We start from the raw sequence: 17,927 nt of genomic DNA on the forward strand, positions 1-17,927 counted from the left end.
AGCCAAGCGGTAAGGCGCTGCTGAACAATTCATAAAATTTGCCTCCGGACAATTTTCACTGACACCCCCCTTGTACACTGCTGTTACTCGCTGTTTGTTTGTTACCTATGCATAGCCACTTCGCCCCCATCTACATGTACAGATTACCTCAACTAGCCTGTACCCCTGCACACTGACTTGGTACCGGTGCCCCCTGTATATAGCCTCGTTATTGTTATTATTTTTGTGTTACTTTTTATTGTTACTTTTTATTTTAGCCTACTTGGTAAATATTTTCTTCTTGAAGTGCACTGTTGGTTAAGGGCTAAGTAAGCATTACACGGTAAAGTCTACACTTGTTGTATTCGGCGCATGTGGCAAATACAGTTTGATTTGATTTGAAAGCCAGTCAGCCAGTGTGTCGAGCCATTCGCCAAATGCAATTCTTGAGGTGGTGTAATTCTTCAAGATCACGGTCAAACCAGGGGCTGAACCTGTTTTTAATTCTAATTTTCTTTATGGGTCGTGTTTGTTAACAATACCACTGACAATAAGGCCCAAGCGTCTTCGATAGAGGGGATCAAGCTGAATTTATACCATTTACATCTAGCCATATGTTCAAGCAGGGACGCAACTTTGATTTTAGAAGTGGGGGAACATAATATATATCCATGTATTTTTATCTAGCCGGATAAATATTCCAAACAGCCTACCCGACTGCTTGGAGGCGTCCGCATGGTCCTAAAGCACATCGTTGCCTCGTTTTGTATCTCATACCAATGATAAAACTGGGCGGGGAGGACAATTTTTTTATTTCAGAATGTGGGGGGGACATGTCCCCCCCTCGTCCCCAGTGAAAGTTACGCCCCTATGTTCAAGTACTATCACATATGAAAACAAACTACTGCGAAGGTATTTTCAGTGGAACATACCAGCAATGTGACATTAATAGTGACAACTGATGTAGTGTGAAGCCAACTTGAGTTGTCTCAAAAATAGCCTCGTGGTAGAGGAAATATCCCGTAAACTATATGGCAATTCAATGTGCACGCGATGGGGTAGCTAATGAAAACTGAATCATATCTGAGAGGATCAAAGGCAGGATCAAAAGAGGTAAATAATCCCTGCATTATGTCATGATTAGAAAAAACATGAACAGGTCTTCTTCGTTTTTCATAAATTGGTAAATGTCATACACTTGAACAGCACAATCTCTTTTTAATCCTTGCTCAGTCTTCTGTGGGAATTAGCATCATATTAACATCCATTCTGAAACACGGTTTGAAGCACAAACAAAATGAAAAACGCAGCTGAGTTTATTAACACTTTTAAAAGATTTTCGTCATGGTTATTTAGCATGGGTCATATTGTTGGGTGACACATTGTCCATTTGAAGTCACTTTGAGAGCACAAGAGCATTTGTTCTGGGTTGTTTGAGTGTTGTGTTTCCAAATCTACTAAGTGAGAGGTAATGCTTGAAAGACCCAGTATGATAAACTGTTACGTTCAAATGGTCTAATCAAGGCGCATGCATAAATATTGCAATACTTACGTAGCCTACTGTTTTGGTGCATAATTCCTATTCTAAATGAATACACATCAAATGGTTTACAAAACTGTTTACAAGTTCTGACATCAGCCAAGGTCAAGCAGTCAGCTCGAGGTAAAGGGAAAAGCACAGATGATGAAATAAGCCTAACAGGGCTTTCCTAACGACTGGAGGAGACATTTTCTGGGAGGAAATTAGAGAGCATGCCCACAAGTGTTTAAAAATTCCAGCTGCTGCTTCAGAGCATTAACGAAAAACACTAAATGTAGCCACTGCTAAAAAGCGACCCAGTGGATGAGGATGCATTCCTACTCCGGCTTTATGACACGGCAGCAGTGCTTTGAAATACTGATGGATCCGTGTCGGGGAGCAAGCAGGGCTGTAGATAGGCTACACGTGACAGAAGGAGTGTCTGGCTGGATGCAGTCAGGGGGATTGGGAAAGGTTATCTCCAGCGCTGTGTGCATGAGAGCTCATTGATCACAGGGGTATCTGTGGGTGAGGCTGGACATGGTGTCCATGCGATCAGAACAACTCCAGTGTGGGCTCTCAGACACAGCTGTCCTGTGTTACCTCCTCAAACTATCTCCTTCTTCAAACACCAATCATTGTACAGAACAGGTACCCAGTGTCTGTGGGGCCTAATGCCTACATTATTCTTCAGAACATGCGGAAAGTATAAATAATCTTTAAGTTACACATAGGCTGACTTTTTCCACTACAACCAACATAGTCGGTGCTAAGAGAAGCCTAAAAGCCTTATTGAAAGAGGTGGCTTATCATGTTCTGTAAAAGTACAGCAGTCTGCTAACAATGTGACCAGAGCAGACCGAATGCTAGGTCTCCAGCTAGGAAGACTGGGAGTTGTAATTAACAGACTTCAGGGGGTGGCTTCGCCCACTGCGCCTAGGCTGAGTCTCTCTAACAGCCGCCCGGCTATAAGACATGTACACTACTGCTCGGGTCGGCTGTTTGTTCACCCGCCCACAATTGCTAATAACCCATCCTCAGATGAAAATCTGAGGCACGCACCCAACCCTAACCAGCTAATATAGAAAATGGGATGTGGGCTACAGTCAGAGACGGCGGAATAATGTTTGCCTGATTTATATATGTTTCTGCCTATAATTTTTGGGGGGCAACTTGTCTAAAATTAGATACATGCAGTTTCTTTTCAGTCATTATATGTTGCCGTAGAAGACCAAATAAACCCTTGCTCACCAGAATAATGTTATAAATCAATAGAATGTATTCTTCAACCTAGTCAGTAATGTTCTCTGTCATCTCTGCTTCTTTCAGGGACCGGGGATAAAATGCAATAACAAAAAAAACTGAAAAGATTTTCAGTGCAAAATGTCCAAATGACATCAGTTGCAAATGACTGGTTGAAAGGAAATAGAAAGCTGTTAAAACGACCAAACATGTTTCTGATGATAAAATTTCAGTTTGGCTTGGATGCATATTTTGTGGTTGAAATAAGATCAGCTTTTATGATGTTGATAAAGACAGCGCGTCTACAGATGGTATCTAATTGCATATTCACATTCTCTCAAGATGCTAAAAGAAATCAATTATATTTGTCCACTCTTGTCCCTGTTATAATTTAACTGCAAAAAAAATATTAATTCTGCAGGAGTTAATATTAAGGCTACTTGAGAGGTTATAGACCTACAGTCAGTGTCCAGAGTTCAGTTTCCATTCAACCCATCTGAACAGTAGGCTACAGTTCCCTTGACGTGCCATAGGCTTACAGTATTTGAAGTCCCCTTCTTGTGACTGTCAAAGTTGTATAGCGGCTCACATATAACATAGAACATATCCTGCTGCTTATCATCCTATTTTAGCACTTCACCAAATCTTTCCCAAACATGACTTTCCTGTCCCCCCTTTCTCTTTTTTTTCAACTCTCCATTTCACAGCTTTTCTCTTATCGAATGAAACTCCGACATCATTCTATTTGCCTCCGTGGATCGAACATTAACTTTTTCTGCCCTTCCCAAAAGCATTTGGCAATTGGCGTGTAGGCTATTTGGTACGCATACAGTTATGCCTTAAAGCTTAGGTTTACACACTAATTCCAGATAGCTTAACATAATTTAAGAAAATTGTTTTTTTTTTAAAGATGTAAATTGCACAAGAATGATACATTTATGGATTTTTTAAAGGTATTGTTTTCTCTTTATTCAACCCACCCACCCATCATGACTCTAAAAATGCCCTCCCTGCGGATATAACCATGGGGGCTGCGGTATATGAGTCAACTCATGCATCACTAATGTGTTCACACACACACATACTGTACACACAAAATAGCCATCTGCACATTCTTAAGGGGTGTGCTGAACAAGACTTGGCAAATGTCATGTGACCCATCACGCAAGGATGATTCATCATATGTACCAGCTGGTGGATGGTGTTGACATGGTCACCACCATCTACTATCAGTTAAGTGACAGTGAGTCACTGTAGTCTATAGGACACATTGTGACATACATGGAATGAAATAGTAGCCTACTCATGCAACACCTTGTTACAATAGGACCCTATAGTTTCATATGGAGGCTGATCTCCAAAATAATGACAATGGACCATGAAGCTCAAAGGAGCTTGCCTTGACCATGAATATAATCTGGTTCCTTGAAATCTAACCTGCATTTAGCTGAGTAGGCTATAGTATAGCAATGAGTGTTTTAATGAAAACCATCAGGCAGATACTATTTATGTTGTTGGCAAGGGCTATGTTTGAAAGTGAACAATTAACCATTTTTAATTGAAGAGACATCCTCATAAGATTAGTGAAACAAGAGGCCAAGGGTGGATTGGCCATCTGGCATTTCGGGCAAATACCAAATGGACTGATCCATTTATAGCTGAGTCGGCATGTCTAACTTGTGTTTTTCACTCAAAATGATCCAACCTACTATCACAAATTATCGTGAAATAGACACAAATTACATATGCGAAATTCGTGACAGATACACACAAAACAATATTCCCTTCCGCCACACAATTTTTTTGTATTCCCGGCATTTCAATCACAGATGAAGGCATTAGGTTACTTTAAAAACCCTAGAGTCGATTGATGCACCCATGTGTCAATCTAATTAAAATAATAAAAACATCCCGATCAAAAGCCGTCTGTTTAAGCTAGAGATATCTGCTTGGGCTGCGTCTCAATCCGCCTATGTCCACCTTCCGCATCTGCTGTGGAAAGTGGCAGAGCTACAGCGCTGTTTGTCAGACCAGGAGACATCCCGAAAAACGGTCTTCTCATGGAAAAACTCTGAACGGTTTGGGATACAAACTAATATGACCCCACTATGGAAAGGGGTAGTGTTCTCTGTTTTGTTCTACGACCCCCAAGTGTCACAGGACCAACAAAAAAAAAAGGGGTTAAATATTATTTCCTGAGCTTTCTTATAACTGCTAGATACAGGACAGTCATTTCAAAACCTTGTTCCTCATGATTTATTTTTTTGGTCTGTTTGTTTTGCCATTTTTGAATGTGTTATTCAATGTGTTTTTATTGGGCTGTAGCAGTAAAGGTACTATTCTATGTTTGATTAAATACATACAGTACCAGTCAAAAGTTTGGACACACCTAAACATGCCAGATATAAAAAATAAAAAAATAAAACTATTTTCTACATTGTAGAAAAATAGTGATGACATCAAAGCTATGAAATAACACATGGAATCATGTAATAAACAAAAAAGTGTTAAAATATATTTTGATTTGTTTATACTTGAGATTCTTCAAAGTAGCCACCCCTTTGCCTTGATGACAGCTTTGCACACTCTTGGCATTCTCTCAACTAGCTTCGTGAGGAATGCTTTCCCAACAGTCTTGAAGGAGTTCCCACTTATGCTGAGCACTTGTTGGCTGCTTTTCCTTCACTCTGCGGTCCAAACCATCTCAATCGGGTTGAGGTCGGGGGATTGTGGAGGCCAGGTCATCTGATGCAGCACTCCATCACTCACCTTGGTCAAATAACCCTTATACAACCTGGAGGTGTGTTGGATCATTGTGCTGTTGAAAAATGATAGTCCCACTAAGCGCAAACCAGATGGGATGGAGTATCGCTGCAGAATGCAGTGGTAGTAATGCTAATTAAGTGTGCCTTGAATTCTAAATAAATTACAGACATTGTGACCAGCAAAGCATCCGCACACCATCACACTTCCTCCTCCATGCTTCACGGTGGGAACCACAAATGGGTAGATCATCCGTTCACCTACTCTGCATATCATAAATACATGGCGGTTGGAACCAAAAATCTCACATTTGGACAAATCAGACCAAAGGACAGATTTCCACTGGTCTAATGTCCATTGCTTGTGTTTCTTGGCCCAAGCAAGTCTCTTCTTCTTATTAGTACCTTTAGCAGTGATGTCTTTTAAACAATTTGACCATGAAGGCCTGCTTCACACAGTCTCCTCTGAGGTGCAGTTAACTCTAATTAACTTATCCTCTGCAGCAGAGGTAACTATGGGTCTTCCTCTCCTGTGGTGGTCCTCATGAGAGCCAGTTTCATCATAGCACTGATGGTTTTTGAGACTGCACTTGAAGAAACTCTAAGAGTTCTTGAAATGTTCTGACCTTCATTTACTGACCTTCATGTCTTAAAGTAATGATGGACTGTCGTTTCTCTTTGTTATTTGAGCTGTTCTTGTCATAATATGGACTTGGTTTTTACCAAATAAGGCTATCTTCTGTATACCACCCCTGCCTTCCATCACAGCACAACTGATTGACTCAAACACATTAAGAAGGAATGAAATTCCACAAAGGCACACTTGTGGCACACTTGTTAATTTAAATGCATTCCAGGTGACTACCTCATGAAGCTGGTTGAGAGAATGCCAAGAGTGTGCAAAGCTGTCAACAAGGCAAAGGGTGGCTACTTTGACGAATCTCAAATATATTTTGATTTGTTTAACACTTTTTTGGTTACTACATGACTCCATATGTTTTATTTCATAGTTTTGATGTCTTCACTATTATTCTACAATATATGAAATAGTACAAATAAATAAAAACCCTGCAATGAGTAGGTTTGTCCGAACTTTGACTGGTACTGTATGTTTGCAACTACTTACATTGGTGGTGGATGAGTCATTTCCAGTCAACACTAGTTGGAATTGGCTCGCAAAACTACCTTTAATTTCCTTCATACTGGACACAGAGATATAAAAAATGGTGTCCATGAGTTCATCTGACTCTGGTTGAGTAGATAAAGGGCCTCATTGCCAAAATCCCAAAGTATCCCTTTAACCAAATAGCTACCTGGACATTGACCCTTTTTGCACTAACTTTTTTCTGTCATCACATACACAACTGTTACTGTTTATTATCTGTCACTTTATTCCTAGTTATATGTACATATTTACCTCAATTACCTCGTACACTTGCACATCAACTTACGTACTGGTACCCTGTGTATAAAGCCAAGTTATCGTTACTCATTGTGTATTTATTATACGTTTTATTATTACACGTTTTACTTTTACATTATTTTTCTGTTCTTTCTCTCTACATTGTTGGGAAAGGCCTGTAAGAAGGCATTTCACTGTTTGTCTACATCTGTTGTTTACGAAGCATGTGCTGAATAACATTTTATTTTATCCCCTAACCCTAACCTTAACCCTTAGCCTAGTTAACGTTAACCACCTCAATTGAATTTGTAACATATCATACATATAATGTATACTTCGTACCATTTTGTATGAATTGTAATGCATAACATATCATACGGATTTTACGATGGACATCCACATATTAATACCAACTTAACATATTTTACTAATTTGAGAGTCCTGAATTTTCATTTACTATGTTACGCTACCCCTGAGTCCAGGTTGCTTTTGGGAGATGCATGAGGGTACTAGCTGGTCACTTCACTACAGCCTACGGCTGCCATCCTAAAAGTCAACTCTTCTGTGCTAAATCAATAACTGGAAAAATCGCCAGTGGCCTAGTACGACCGAATCCACAATTCAGAGTTCAAGCGGATCATTTGATCATCACAACTCAGAGGAGAGTGGGAATAGGATCATTTGGAGTGTTGAATTACACAAAGGTTTGCGCTCACACTGCTCCTCCCGGTGCTCACTGACTACACGCACAAGAGGCTCCTTACCAGCTGTACCACTGGGGGCTGATGCCAGGGAAGCATGGTGAACTGGAGGGGCTGGGGTGTTTTTGTGAATGGCTCCCTTCCATAGTCACATTTAGAAATGCCTAACGCCTTGAGTCATGTTGAGGTTTTATTACACAAGGCTGTAGGAATAATGTAGAATTAGATGGGATGCAGCTGATAATGCTGTCATCAACTCAAATGTAGGCTACTGGAACTGATGCTGTATTCTGCTTTGCCAAAGTTACCTGGAGAATGTAATCAGATTCAGTGGCTGATGTCGAGTGAAATGAACTATTGAGGGTGTGGCTGTATTTTTTTTGGAGAGGGAAATAGCCGAGTATATGCCTCTTGCCGGGGTCGAACTGGGACCAAGAAACAGCCATGGCATTTTTTTCCTTGAGACTCCCACGCTGGACAATTTTTTTCTCCTTGAGGCCCCCATTACTAGCCAGATAGTGTGTTGAAATGATCACGATCACAGATTATCGTGAAATCAAGAGAAATGACTTATTCAAAATTCATGTCAGGCACACAAATAAAATAAATGTTGCGTCCACCAAATTATTTTCTTCATAATGTGCCCAGTACACAATTTTCTTCAAAAACATTTCCAATGTATTGTGGCTAATGTTAGCTATGGGGCTAACGTTAGCTAGGCTAGGGGTCAGGGTTAACTTTAGGGTTAGGAGTTAGGTTAAAGGGGGGATAATGGTTAGCTAACATGCTAAGTAGTTGAAAAAGTAGCTAAAAAGTCATAAGCAACTGCAAAGTTGCAAATGAGCTAAAATGCTAAAGTTGTCTGTGATGAAATTCAAACATGCAACCTTTGGATTGCTAGACAATAGTGTTATATGCTTACCCATCCACCCTGACAAACCCCTCTCCTTTCGTTTTTTGCCTTTAAGTGATACCCATAGACTTCAAGTCATTGCGCTAATGCAAGTTATTATTAGCTTGTGAAACTACCTCTAACTTCCTTCATACTGGATGCAGAAATATAAAAATTGTATCCACTAGTTCATCTGACTCTGGGGAAGTAGATATATCATTGCCAAAATCCCAAAGTATTCCTTTGAGTAACCCTCTGCCTTATGTAACTATACCATAGGTAACACATAATAATTATTTGAGTCTCCCGTATACTATGTTACGTCGAGCCTATGAGACCAGCCTGCCCTAAGAGAAAACCATTATGCATGAAATCATTAAGATCATGAACTCACCAATTGCATGCCACATATAAAGGCCAGCGTGCATCTGCCACTGCAACAACCCATCGTGTACTGTCCACTTTGGATCTCTGCTCCACGTGGGTCACTGTAACTCTCAAATCCCCAAATATCTGCGCTGTTGGCCTGGGCAGTTGCAATGACGCGACCGCACTTTACAGCAGAGTACGTTTCAGGAGGTCCAATTCCACAATTCCAGATGGTTTTCAGTCAAAGCTGTATTCTTGTTGACATACCCATAAACTCCCCTCCGTATTTACTTTCGTATTTATTACAATCGACGGGTATCCAAGCAGAAATAGATGAAGACAATTATGATTGGTTCAACAATTTGATAATCCTATTTCAACAAATACTGGAACAGTTTGAATTACATGTCCGGATGTTCAAAATTCAGAAAGTCGGTCAGTTCTTAATTAGTAACATTTTGATCTGGTTATTATACGTCTGAATGATTAATCCATGGATAATCCATAAACTAGAATTAAAGAATCTGAAAAACGTTTACAATTAATGTTCGATCATACTGTACATGGTCCAGAATAAAGTGCCAGTCGGCATTAGGCAGAACAGTATCCAAACACAGTGCCACTTGAAGAAATTAACAGTATCAGCCTATTTCTGAAAGGGTCCTTTGCTGAGAAACAAAGCAAGCCAGTGTTGTATACGGCGATGGGGTTCTTCTCATCGCTCCTCCCTCCACTATCGGGTTGTTCGGGTACTAGTGTGCAACTAACTAGCACCATTTACTTTTCACACAGAAAGTCAAAGGGACAGTGTAGAATCCAATGTGGTCAGACGTTATTTTCTTTCCCTGCTTTACTCTCTCTCAATAGGAGGCATACCGCGAAAATGAGAATTCCCGTCGTTGTCTGAAATCGGTGGAGCTGAACAGAGTCCTACTACTATCCTCCACAGCAGCGCTGTGCATCCTCAGTTGCCTGGATTTCAAAACCGATAATTGTCCCCTGTTGGAAATAAAACATTTTTCGCTTACACACAGAGCATGACTGTCCTATACTGGATATATGGTCGGTAGCACAGACAGCCCAGTAAAAAGAGATACGAAAGAGAGACGCGGTGCAAGTTGCACGGTCGCCAGCCCCACCATCTGACGCTCCAGAATGAATGAACCGCACGCAGTGTTATTCACCACAGGGAAGAGGCTGGGTTCCTTTCTCACGATGAGCCAGAGAGATGCGATATAGAGCGCAGCTGACGGCTTGGCCATCACTGAATACACTGGATTAGTCCTCTGCTCCGATTCGCAGTGGGAGTCAATGGCAGGGAGTTGAGGTGATTATAATTTGAATCATCACCTGTAAATCATAGGTGGATTGGATTTAGAGCCACAATGATGGACAGTCAGTCATCCAGAACGAAAAGTCAATTAAATTAAAAGGTCATTGACGAAGCCAAATAAATGGCATAGGCATATGCCACCCTTCATTTGTGATAATATAGACGATAATAATAGGCCAACTTATTTTCGCAGACACTTTCATCCAAGGACATGCTGTTCCAACCAACCAACTGAGCCATCACATATAATCCAAAGTAGCCTTTGATAACATGCACAAAGGAGTAAACTGTACTGAAAATGTCCTGTTCTTCCCCCATATTGTGTACTCTCCCCCCAGCATGTCTTTACATTGGCAAGGACAGCCATCCTGCCATATATTTCTCTCTCTCTCTCTCTCTCACACACACACACACACACACACACACACACACACACACACACACACACACACACACACACACACACACACACACACACACACACACACACACACACACTGTGTTTATGACATAGCTTAATTATCTTGGTAATCTTGACTGACAGTATCATGTATTTACTGCCTGATATCCTGGGGGTAATGACTAGTGGCATCCATACATCCCCCTTGGAATGATTTTTAGAGAGAAATGGAAGACTGGCATATCTCGTCCAGTGTAATCTCAAAATCGTTGTCCTTGAATAACCCCTGAAACTGATACATACAGAGATATAGAGAAGGATGGGAATGTGTTTACTACTTATCTGTCTCAGCCAGATGGCTGCTGCTGGTACACTTCGGCTCTGTCACTGAAACACTGTGACATGAAATGCTGTGAATGGTTGTCATAAACAATTTGAGACAACCCGATGGGAAAGAGAAATAGTGTTGTAAGGTATACAAAGAGGCCAACAAAAATGGAAATAGCTGAGCTTGGATTGGCTTTTCAAATCAATTTTATTCATCACATCACCTTCGTAAACAACAGGTGTGGACTAACAGTGGAATGCTTACTTGCAGGCCCTTCCCAACAATGCAGAAAGAAAGAAAATAGAGAAATAATAGAAAAGTAAAACATGTAATAATACAAATAATAATAGATACGTAATGAGTAATGATATACTGGCTATTACAAGGGGTACCTGTACTGAGTTGATGTGCAGGGTCATGAGGTAATTGAGGTAGATACTGTATGTACATATAACTAGGAATAAAGTGACAGATAATAAACAGTAGCAGCAGCGTATCTGATGAGTCAAAAAACGTTAGAGCAAAAACGGTCAATGCATATAGCTAGTTGTTTAACTATTTAAATAACTATTTAAGAGTATATGGATTGGGGGTAGAAGCTGTTCAGGGTCCTGTTGGTTCCAGACTTGGTGCACTGGTACCGCTGACCGTACAGTTGCAGATATGACTTGGGTGGCTGGAGTCTGACAAGTATTAGGGCCTTCCCATGACACCGACTGGTATAGAGGTCCTGGATGGCAGGGAGTTTGGCCCCAGTGATGTACTGGGCCTCATTGTCGTCGGAGATTAGGCCTACCACCATCGTGTCGTCTGCAAACATAATGACAGTGTTGTTGTCATGCATGGGTGAACAGGGAGTATAGAAAGGGACTAAGCACACACCCCTGAGGGGCACCCGTATTGAGGGTCAGCGTGAGTCCAGGATACAATTGCAGAGGGAGGTGTTCATTTCCAGGATCCTTAGTTTAGTGATAAGCTTGGAGGGTACTATGATGTTGAACGCTGAGCTGTAGTCAATGAACAGCATTCTCATGTAGGCGTTCCTTTTTTCCAAGTGGGAAACGGCAGTGTGGAGTGCAATAGAGATTTATAATCAACATGCGGCATCTCATTATCCTCAATGCCCTTTGTATGTAACAGATCATCATATCTTGTTTGGTCAGTCTAATGAAGCAGTCCGTGTCTCCGGAGAAGTGTTAATGGCTACATTAACTGGCAGTAAAGCATGTGAATGTCCACCTTTGTAAAGCCTCACTAAGCCCAGACAGCATTGATTGAACTTTTTGACTTTGACTTAATTTAGAGGTGCGATAAAGCTATCTACCTTTCAACATTGAGGTTTTCACCTTCAGTGAACTTGAGATTCAGGGAGAGTGACACAGACCCAGCTGTCACTCAGAACGATGCCCGGTACTATGTGTGGATACTTGACAATCAGCTGCAGTGTTGCTGGAAATCAGGCTCCACCTGGTCGCATGATTGATTTGATTATTTCAGTGTCTTACAGAGAATACATACACACAAAGGTACCCAGTCCATATGGGCTCATGGTATGTGTATTGTATTTTTTGTCCTCGGTGTCATCCTTCGAAAAGAGAAATACACGTCTTAAACGCCCTAAAGTCATAATACAATGAAAAATAAAACAGTAAATGAAACCAAATATCAGTTTTAAATTATCCTTGAATCCACTGCATTAAAATCAATCTATTACCATGGGCAAAAATACTGTTTCACTCTCTGATTTTGTTTATGACTTTAAAGTTATTTGAGGTCTGTGGAATCATCTCCTCCTTTGTTTTTTAATAGCCAGATATGTGGCTAAAGTGCAGTTTGTATCAGATATTGCTTTCTTATTTTAACTCTGCTTTGGTGTTCTTGTGCCAACCGTTTCAGTGTTTGAAATGAACGATGAGCGGGCATCTGAAAGTGCTGTACATAGAAATATTGATCATTTAAAAATGAATGAAGTGCTCCAGCAAAGCACTAAACACATGCTCTCCTCCCTCTTTCATGCATTCAACTTTGGGCTCTTTCAGATGCTTCACGTGACCTGATAGGCCTATATTGAATTTAGCCTGAAATGAAATCACTTCTTTTCAATATAAAAAAAAAAATGAAAATGTCTGACGTCTAATCTCTTCTAGGAAAAGGTCGATCTGGGATGCATATAAACTAGCCTAGTGCATTTCAAACAGGCCAGAGGATGTAGGCTACCACATCACACCATCTTTAAGGTTTATGGTGTGTAGCCGAATTCCATATAGGGGCTAGGGATCCTATTGTTGTAGGACAGGTATTCCCAAACTGGGGTACGGGTACGCGCAACGCCGTCGGGGGTACGCAAAAATTGGGGCAGCAGGTAGCCTAGTTGTTAGAGCATTGGACTAGTAACCGGAAGGTTGCTAGACCGAATCCCCGAGCTGCCCCTGAACAAGGCAGTTAACCCAGTTTTCCTAGGCCGTCATTGTAAATAAGAATTTGTTCTTAACTGACTTGCCTAGTTAAATAAAGGTTCAATACAATTTTTAAAAGTGATTCAAATTCAAATAAATCATAATAATGTAATAGATATTATATATATATATTTTTTTTAATCTTCACATTTTCAAACAATCGATTTATATTTTCCAACGAGGCTATACATTTGGGTGAGGTGTTTTTCTCACCTGAGTAGCCACATTTTACTCCCAAAAATAAAATGAAACCATCTAGAGTTCAGCGAAATAACAACACAATGTCAAATACAGATAGCCTAGTCAAATAATTAACATCCAATCACATTAACCGTTACTCTCTCGCAGGAATTCCACTAACGGTCCCTATGTAGCCAAACGTAGCTGCTGCTCATTCCGTTTGCGCAAAAATTGATAAATGGTTAAAAAAAATAAGGCCCACGTCCATAGAGACACATACCAGTTCTACTGGTAGTACTGCTACTACCAGCAGTACTACACCTGCACCTGTCGACGACACAAGTTGTTCTGCTTCCACGAGCAAATCCAATGCTAGCATAAGTAATTCTACATTTGATGTTAGCCCAGCTAGCATGGACACTGAGAGTTGTGAATCTGATGCAGACGAAGAGCTACTGCACCCTTACCCGGGAAAGCACCGAACAACAGACAGGGATGTTGGACCATCGAAGAGGCGCAAATATGATGAGAACTACATTGATTTGGGGTTCACTTATATTGGGAGTAGTGCCTTTCCTCAGCCTCTGTGGTATATGTGCAAAAGTACTATCTCACAACTTGATGAAACCTTCACTCTTGCGTAGACATTTAGAGACAAAACCTGCCAATTTGAAAAATAAGCCACAGGACTTTTTTGAGTGAGAATTAAGACAAATGTAGAGTAGTAAGACATCTATAAAAGATACAGATACCATACAGATACCATTAGTAATAAGTGGCTAGAAGCGTCTTATATTGTGAGCTACCGAGTGGCTAGGACTGGCAAGCCCTATACTATTGTGGAGGACTTAATTCTTCCTGTTGCCGCGGATATGGCTGGGACAATACTGGGAGAAAATCTAAAAGAAACTATACAGACATGGCCTTCATCAAACAACGCCGTTTCACGAGGCATCAGTGACATGGCAGGAGATGTTTTGAAACGATTACTGCTTCGCATACAAGCCAGTGAATTCTATGCATTACAGCTGGATGAGTCAACAGACTTTCTGGGCCTGGCACAGCTCCTGGTATATGTCCGTTACGTTTTTCTGGGGTCAATTAAGGAAGACATCCTCTTCTGCAAACCATTGAAAACCAGGACAACAGGAGAGGATCATTTTAAAGTACTGGACAGCTTTGTGACATCAAATGGACTTTGATGGTCAAGATGTGTTGGTATCTGTACTGAGGGCGCAAAAGCCATGACAGGGAGACATAGTGGAGTGGTAACGCGCGTGTAAGCAGTTGCTCCCAACGCCACTTGGGTACACTGCCGCATCCACAGAGAGGCTCTTGCTGCCTGACAGCTTGAAAGACATTTTGGACACTACAGTGAAAATGGTTAACTTTGTTAAATCAAGGCCCCTGAACTCTCATGTATTTTCTGCACTATGCAATGATATGTGCAGCGACCATGTAACGCTTTTACAACATACAGAAGTGCTGTGGTTATCAAGGGGCAAATTATTGACACATTTTTTTGAATTGAGAGACAAGCTTAAAGTTTTCTTTACTGACCATAATTTTCACTTGTCTGACCGCTTGCATGATGACGAGTTTCTCACATGACTGGCCTATTTGTGTGATGTATTTTCTCGCCTGAGTGTTCTGAATCTAGGATTACAGGTACTCTCCTATATTAAATGTGCGGAACAAAATTCAGGCTATGATTAAGAAGTTGGAGCTCTTCTCTGTAGGACAATACACATGTACACATGTCTTTCCATCATTGTATTATTTTTTGTGTGCAAATGAACTCAAGCTTACGGACAATGTCAAATGTGATATACAGTGCTTTGTGAAAGTATTCGGCCCCCTTGAACTTTGCGACCTTTTGCCACATTTCAGGCTTCAAACATAAAGATATAAAACTGTATTTTTTTGTGAAGAATCAACAACAAGTGGGACACAATCATGAAGTGCAACAACATTTATTGGATATTTCAAACTTTTTTAACAAATCAAAAACTGAAAAATTGGGCGTGCAAAATTATTCAGCCCCTTTACTTTCAGTGCAGCAAACTCTCTCCAGAAGTTCAGTGAGGATCTCTGAGTTATCCAATGTTGACCTAAATGACTAATGATGATAAATATAATCCACCTGTGTGTAATCAAGTCTCAGTATAAATGCACCTGCACTGTGACAATTTATTGGATATTTCAAACTTTTTTAACAAATCAAAAACTGAAAAATTGGGCGTGCAAAATTATTCAGCCCCCTTAAGTTAATACTTTGTAGCGCCACCTTTTTCTGCGATTACAGCTGTAAGTCGCTTGGGGTATGTCTCTATCAGTTTTGCACATCGAGAGACTGAAATGTTTTCCCATTCCTCCTTGCAAAACAGCTCGAGCTCAGTGAGGTTGGATGGAGAGCATTTGTGAACAGCAGTTTTCAGTTCTTTCCACAGATTCTCGATTGGATTCAGGTCTGGACTTTGACTTGGCCATTCTAACACCTGGATATGTTTATTTTTGAACCATTCCATTGTAGATTTTGCTTTATGTTTTGGATCATTGTCTTGTTGGAAGACAAATCTCCATCCCAGTCTCAGGTCTTTTGCAGACTCCATCAGGTTTTCTTCCAGAATGGTCCTGTATTTGGCTCCATCCATCTTCCCATCAATTTTAACCATCTTCCCTGTCCCTGCTGAAGAAAAGCAGGCCCAAACCATGATGCTGCCACCACCATGTTTGACAGTGGGGATGGTGTGTTCAGCTGTGTTGCTTTTACACCAAACATAACGTTTTGCATTGTTGCCAAAAAGTTCAATTTTGGTTTCATCTGACCAGAGCACCTTCTTCCACATGTTTGGTGTGTCTCCCAGGTGGCTTGTGGCAAACTTTAAACGACACTTTTTATGGATATCTTTAAGAAATGGCTTTCTTCTTGCCACTCTTCCATAAAGGCCAGATTTGTGCAATATACGACTGATTGTTGTCCTATGGACAGAGTCTCCCACCTCAGCTGTAGATCTCTGCAGTTCATCCAGAGTGATCATTGGCCTCTTGGCTGCATCTCTGATCAGTCTTCTCCTTGTATGAGCTGAAAGTTTAGAGGGACGGCCAGGTCTTGGTAGATTTGCAGTGGTCTGATACTCCTTCCATTTCAATATTATCACTTGCACAGTGCTCCTTGGGATGTTTAAAGCTTGGGAAATCTTTTTGTATCCAAATCCGGCTTTGAACTTCTTCACAACAGTATCTCGGACCTGCCTGGTGTGTTCCTTGTTCTTCATGATGCTCTCTGCGCTTTTAACGGACCTCTGAGACTATCACAGTGCAGGTGCATTTATACTGAGACTTGATTACACACAGGTGGATTATATTTATCATCATTAGTCATTTAGGTCAACATTGGATAACTCAGAGATCCTCACTGAACTTCTGGAGAGAGTTTGCTGCACTGAAAGTAAAGGGGCTGAATAATTTTGCACGCCCAATTTTTCAGTTTTTGATTTGTTAAAAAAGTTTGAAATATCCAATAAATGTCGTTGCACTTCATGATTGTGTCCCACTTGTTGTTGATTCTTCACAAAAAAATACAGTTTTATATCTTTATGTTTGAAGCCTGAAATGTGGCAAAAGGTCGCAAAGTTCAAGGGGGCCGAATACTTTCGCAAGGCACTGTAGCGAAGCACTTGAGTGAGTTGGGTGCGCAATTACGCAAGTACTTTCCCGAAACGGACACAAACAACATGATTCATTATCCCTTTCATGCCCTGCCTCCAGTCTACTTACCGATATCTGAACAAGTGAGCCTCATCGAAATTTGCAACAAGCAGTTCTGTGAAAATGTAATTTAATCAGAAGCCACTGACAGATTTCTGGATTGGGCTGCGCTCAGAGTATCCTGCCTTGGCAAACTGTCTGTTAAGACACTGATGCCCTTTGCAACCACGTACCTATGTGAGAGTGGATTATTAGCCCTTACTAGCATGAAAACTAAATACAGGCACAGACTGTGTGTAAGACAGACTCTCTCCAATACAACCCAACATTGCAGAGTTATGTGCATCTTTTCAAGCACACCCTTCTCATTAACCTGCGGTGAGGTATTCACAATTTTTGCTGAACAAAGTTTTATATGTAAGATGGCTAAATAAAGAGCAAAATTATTGATTATTATTATTATATTATTATTTGTGCCCTGGTCCTATAAGAGCTCTTTGTCACTTCCCATGAGCCGGGTTGTGAAAAAACAAATTATTGTGTTTAATAAATGTATCGTATAGTGTGTGTGTGGCAGGCTTACAATGATGGCAAAAAAAACAATATTCGAGAGTAAGCTGACCCTAGTGCTAGAGGGGGTACGCAGCTGGAGG

General features: G+C 40.8%; 1 protein-coding gene across 3 annotated transcripts in view; it reads right to left on the reverse strand.

Moving 5' to 3' along the window:
• Positions 1-10,084, reverse strand: part of nkain2 (sodium/potassium transporting ATPase interacting 2) — a 163,951-nt gene extending 153,867 nt beyond the window's left edge. Inside the window, exon 1 of one of the 3 annotated variants that reach the window (XM_021600369.2) lies at positions 8,892-10,082. In XM_021600369.2, the coding sequence (XP_021456044.1) occupies positions 8,892-8,945 (54 nt within the window). In that variant the 5' untranslated portion in view covers positions 8,946-10,082. Of the gene's footprint in view, positions 1-8,891 lie in introns of all 3 variants that reach the window. The other 2 variants (XM_021600370.2, XM_021600371.2) reach the window with 2 other exon arrangements.
• Positions 10,085-17,927: the final 7,843 nt, after the last annotated feature.

Source organism: Oncorhynchus mykiss, chromosome 4, assembly GCF_013265735.2.
Source record: "Oncorhynchus mykiss isolate Arlee chromosome 4, USDA_OmykA_1.1, whole genome shotgun sequence".
In the NCBI taxonomy this organism is placed as follows: domain Eukaryota; kingdom Metazoa; phylum Chordata; class Actinopteri; order Salmoniformes; family Salmonidae; genus Oncorhynchus; species Oncorhynchus mykiss.